The sequence below is a fragment of the Eurytemora carolleeae genome, unplaced genomic scaffold, assembly GCF_000591075.1.
Source record: "Eurytemora carolleeae unplaced genomic scaffold, Eaff_2.0 scaffold1770, whole genome shotgun sequence".
In the NCBI taxonomy this organism is placed as follows: domain Eukaryota; kingdom Metazoa; phylum Arthropoda; class Copepoda; order Calanoida; family Temoridae; genus Eurytemora; species Eurytemora carolleeae.
In genome coordinates this window covers 44,290-50,289 of record NW_019397656.1, presented here as the reverse complement: position 1 = coordinate 50,289, position 6,000 = coordinate 44,290, and the positions used below count along the sequence as shown (strand labels likewise).

The window sequence follows — 6,000 nt, the reverse complement described above, 5'->3', positions numbered from 1 at the left end:
GGGTATTTATCATTACCAATTCCCAGGAATTTCTTTTAACCCATTCCGTGAAATTTCTTGTAAACAATTCTGAGAAATTTCTCATAACCCTACCCAAAGAAATTCTGGTAACCAATGCCAAGAAATGTCTTGTCTCCAATTTCTATGTTAATCCCTGTGTGCCAGGTCCCTAACTTGAGCCCAAGAAGAATGCTCCATCAGCTCCTGAAGCAAACATTTGCTCAGCTGATAAATGTGATAAACCCCTTCTGCAATGTCAACTACTTGATATCCATCCACAACGCTACAATAGTCTAAAATATTCAAAAATCAAAAAAAAAATTGTCCACGTATCTGTAATCTGTAATCTGTAAACTGGATCCTATATCATCAAATAAATAAAAGAGGAGTACAACTCCCAAAAAACATTTAAAAATAAACTATGTCATCAAGTTTAGCATATCGATTTCCTGAAATGAAGATGATATGTAGATCTAAGATTGTAGATGATTGGAACTTAAAACGTGTTCCTATTTTACGTGCTCAGGCACGCTTGGATGCAAGCAAGCCAAAGATACAACATTTTTTGTCAAAATATTCCAGAGCCCACAATTTAAAAACTTCGGGAAAATACGGCACGGGTCTAAGCTGTTGTTGGGCCTTATTTACGACTTGAGCTTTCGGATTCAAGCTGCATCTCATTTTCCACAGAGTTGAGTTCAAAATATGTGTAATATTCTATTTGGCGGATTTTCATGGTAATGAGAATGGCGCATTCCGGGTTTTTATGAAAACAAGACTGAACATTGAGCCTTATTCTCCACTAAAACCAACCAAGGTCGGTTTTATTTTCATTGGGCCTAACTCCTTAAGTCGAGCGGAAGATCTTGCAGCTGTCAATCACATGACACAAACTGTTTTCAGAGTTGGGTTAAAGATTGGGTCTTAAAGTCGGGTTTAAGGAATTACGGCTAGTGCCAAAGTTTTTAAATTCAGGGCTCAGACAACCCTGTAGAAAAGAGGTTATTTTCCACAATTCTGTTGGATCTAAAAATATGTGTGCATAACTTTCCATACGGATGATATGCACGATTAACAATTTGTGACAGCACATTTATATCTTGAAAAGACAAATGTTAAAGCTGTAGTGTAAGCTTTGATCTCTACATATCCTATGTTAGGAGCGGAAGAAAAATTAAGTTGTCCAGTCCCGAACCACAAGTTTGCTGGATTAGAGATATCCAAGTCTACAGGAGTAGAATCCTGGCAAGCTTGTGCTGTTATTTGTCAAGCTGCTACCTCATGTGAGGTAAGTTTCAAGGCCTGTTAATTTCTTACAACTCCCCCCCCCCCTCCTAACAATTTTCTACATCAATCATATACATGAAAAAGGGGAGTTGCTGGATCTGTGGCCATGCACTTAATTTCGTTAGTGGGGGATTGTGCATTTGGCGTACTGTCTTGTTTTGCCTAATATTATCTGATTGTCATGTATGTGTATTGTACAGCCTGCTCTAGCAGGTTAAAAGTCGGCCCGGTACATGAAATTAACCAAAGTTTTCAGTGCACGGAACATGCAGGCCCTATGCCTGTTCTTACCTAACTTACCTCTACAATGATAACCAGAAAACAAAGGAATAAGATGACAACATAATAATAAGTGTATTTGATGTTGTTACAAAGGCACTAATTTAATCACTCACTTAGTGAAATTGGTCTGCTTACACTGCACTCATTACCCACACAAGATGAGACTGTAAAGACGACCCAAAACTCTAAAAATATGACTATTTAAAGCTTGATTTTGGTTGTTTACCAAATGATTAAGAAGAGAATAAAACCAGTTTTGGCTTACATTTGGAACCCTGAATGCAAGAAAACGGACTAAAAACATTCTGTGAAACCGTCTCTGAAGTATCCTTTCTTTGTGTGTAACCCGTAACTTGATTATTAAAGTCGTCTTCCTGTTTCATAGTTTTCTGATTATCACTGTAATAAGTATGATTATGATGCATATGTCTCCATACCTTACAGTCTATGTAACAAGGATCAACTCTTACATCTTTATAGAGGACGGCATTTTTAATGGATATAATCGACAATTTTATGATAAACTTACAATTTCAGTTTAATTTTTTTAGAGATTTACTTGGTTTTCTGATCGGCATTCTTCTCAACCTCTACAATGTTCTCTTTTCTCTGGTTCCTGGGATGTTCTGGAAAAACATCAGTTTGCCATCTCGGGACGAGGAAATTGCGGTAAATCCTAAAGGAGTTAAAGCAACTGTAAGCGTAATTTCAAACGACCTTCCATTTATAGAGTGGAATGTCCGATTTACAACGATACCCTTTGAACCATTGCTTGGTCAAGGATTGCTTAAATATTCTTATTTATATAGCAGGATATTAAGTGCCAAGAAACAGTGCAAGTGTACACTAGCACCATGGGCACTTGAATAGGGTAAGGTAGTCATACAATTCTAGTGATTATAACTTCTGTACCTTGCCATGCGTCATAACCAGATACATGAGACAGAGGATAGGGCAGGGTTCCTAGAACTGTCTTGGGATAAGGTCTGTGTAGGCTTTTATACTCATCATTTTGATTGGCATTTCTTTGGCAGACTGGCAATAACAAAAAAATCCGAGATTTAATGAAACTTGTTCGTGGATCTTCAAAATTTTACTTAAATCAAAAAATTTTGGAGACAGCTTTTTGAAATTCTTAATTGCATCCTTAAACCTTCTCTTGGGTCATGTGAGATCCGGCACAAAATTTGGTCAAGTCGCTTTTGTATAGAAATTACAATTGACAATCAGAAAATCATCAACTTGGATATCTAATTCAAACTTGTTCTTACAAAGATATTAACGTACAGAAAGGTTTGGAACCGGGCATGTTTTCTTTTCATGAAGGGTCACTTGAAATTACCCTTACAGTACCTTTTATAAATCCTTTCTTCATTTTGGCATTTTTTCAGATGCTTAAAATGGCGAAGAGATTATTTTTATGCTCTTTAACGGATTTTTTTTAGGGTCGACTACTTGCCATGATCCTACCACGATTCGTAATACTGGATTTGGATTGAAACCTCATGAACTATTTGGTAAGTCCAACCAAAAAATAATCAAATGTTTAAGTTGTCTTTAAAGTGTTGTTGGATACCCTTTATCCGGTTGGCTGAATCTGTATATCCAAAGTGGACACTTTTGATCTTCTGCTTAATCCTCTCTTTTGACAGTTCTCTTATTGATTTTGTGCACATTTCACGGCTTCTGATTGGCTATGGGCATATGTAAATTGTAAGTGACACTATGATTGGTTGAATTTTAGACACTTTCCTGGATACCAAAATAATGATTATTCAAATCTACAGATAAACATAAAAAGGAGATCAAGGATTGATGAATTATATGTTTTATATGCACGCACGGTGTCCGAATTTAATTGAATTTGAGCCTCGTCTTAAATCCGCCAAAACCCGGTTTCAACTGAGCGCCGGCGTAAATCTTGAAACATTAAATACAATTTTAAGTGGCATGTTTGAGCCGCATCTCAAATTTAAGCCGCGGCTTAAATTCTTTAAATTCGGCCTTCTATGTTTTTTTTTTCTTTTTGTAGAAAATTACAAATATGTCAAATATAAACCTTATAGGTGAACTATTTAATACCATTCTACATCTAAACCACTTTATATTAGTTCATGCATGTGAAAGATATCTTTTAGTTAGTCTGTACATTTTTGGTGCATTTTTGCCGACATTTTCTTTTACGATCAAAAAGACACAGTGGTGTAAGTAAACCAAAAAGTTGAACCAAAATGGATCCAAAATCGAACTAGTTAAAACGATCATTTTTTAATCGTTTTTTATTATTGTTTTTGATAAAAATATTGCAAAGCTTTATAATAGCTAATTTTAAGTGACTAGGCTTTATATGGCGCTTTGCGCTCATCTTCTATTCCAATTTTGACAATTTTTTTGTTTACATTGAAAAACTATAACAAAGACAAAAAATGTTCCCGGATTTTTTAGCAAAAAATGTTCCCGGATTTTTTAGCAAAAAATTTTGTAGATTTTTTGAATTTAATGAAAATCGAATTTTGTTGGAGGCAAAATTTTAAATTTTGATCATCTATAAACCTTCTCTGGGGACATGTGAAGTACCACACAAAATTTGGACCCATGATCGATTCAGCTGTTTTGACGTTTATTGGATACAAATAGACAGACAGACAAACAGACAAGCAAAGTATAAATATTGAGGACAGTTATTAAATCTTGGAAATTCTATAAAAAAATTTTAAAAACCAACCGAAACGATTAATTTTTTAAATATATAAGTTATATTTCAAGGTGAGGTTTGTGAAAACATCAGAGGGGATAAATGGTGGACTGAGAGAAATCAAGTTGGGAGTCATTCTTCAGTAAGTAATTATAAATTTGAAAAAGTAAAATCTGTATTCTCTATAAGTTTGATTTGATCAAAGATTTTTAAAACGCAAAACGAGTTTTCTAATAGTTTTGGTTATTATATTTGGTCAGAATACAAATTTTGGAAAACTTAATAAAAGTGTAATGTTCTTTCGAATATTTGAATCAAAACAAACAATTTAAAAATTGATAGATTTCAATCTAAGTATCAATTAAACCTTTTAATGAAATTTATAAGACTTCTAATATTTAACAGTGTGCTCGCAGAATTAAATAACAGGAATTAAAGGTTTGATTTATTGACATATAATATTTGCAAGTTAAAAATTTGACAAAATTCGAACAAGTATGAAAGGTGCATAAAAATACATAAGTTTAAAACTAGCCCAGTTTATAAGGAAAATTTTACAAGTATAAAAATATGCATAAGAATGTTAAATTAAAAACAAGCCAAGTTTAGAGAGGGAGGGTTTAGGGGAATATAAATATATAGAGAGACCTGGTTAGAAGAGAAGTAGTAGTTCTGCCTGTGAACCCCAGACTGAATCTACTACGAAAAGGTGGCCTTTTTATACGGCCGGGTATTGCATAATGATGACAAAAAACTAGGACATATTTCATGGCTTGTAGGGGAGAGAATGTTCTAGAACATGCATATTTCACAATGGTGATAAAAATATAGGGCTTGAGAAGCTTAAACGTTGTGAAAATAAACTCAATTTATAAATACAGAACGTTCTAGAATATGCATATTGCACAATGATGATAAAAATATAGGGCTTGTGAAGGTAGAAAATGTTAAGAATGAATTCAATTGTAATTCAGAGATTATAAAGATAGAATAGGAGGGGAAGGGGGAAAACATGTTCAATGAATACAAAACATGTATTTCTGTAAACTAAGTAAAACTTTCTTGATTCTTGATTGTCCAGAGTAACAAAAAGAAATGGTCTCCATCGATGTTGAATATCTCATGAGAATCCTCTCTGTCATTTATCTCATCTCCAGTAGGAGCAAAACAGTTATTTTGATAGAAAATATCGTTAGAATTTATAATCTTGGAGATTATAACAAAAGCAAATGTGTCTACACTCCTGTATGCCGAGTCCTTTAGCGCCTGATCCAATCAGGGTTCAGTCATGTGTTTGATGTTTATTCTGAACCAATAGAAATTGCATGGCAGTAACATCTATCTTTCTATCTATCTCATTATCCATTAAAATTATGAATCCTTCACTCGGTGCTATCAGTAAATGGAAATATTTACTTCTATTGAAACGTGTCTATCTAGCCAAGCAAAGAGATAAAAGTAAACTGGTCTAGCAAGCAAAAATTAATATACATCTCAAGACTCTTGAGGAGCCTATTTACAGTCTAAACACTTCGAGTTTTCAAAAACCGGGGCTAATTCTAGTCTGCTAATATATACATATATATATAAACAAAGTTTCCCATAACGGATGAGACTTCAGAGACTATTATACAGAATTTATACTGTCAGTTTCCTGTTATTTACTATTCCTGGCAACTGTAAACTTCAGAGACTATTGTACAGAATTTATATTATTTATCAGTTTCCTGTTATTT

General features: G+C 33.9%; 1 protein-coding gene across 1 annotated transcript in view; it reads left to right on the top strand.

Annotated features, from left to right (window-relative positions):
- Positions 1-1,160: 1,160 nt before the first annotated feature.
- LOC111715367 (uncharacterized) overlaps positions 1,161-6,000 on the top strand; it is a gene marked incomplete at its 5' end in the record, with an annotated part of 39,936 nt that continues 35,096 nt past the window's right edge. Inside the window, 4 exon segments of the mRNA XM_023490679.1 lie at positions 1,161-1,288; positions 2,121-2,238; positions 3,015-3,086; positions 4,336-4,406. Coding sequence (XP_023346447.1) covers positions 1,161-1,288; positions 2,121-2,238; positions 3,015-3,086; positions 4,336-4,406 — 389 coding nt within the window.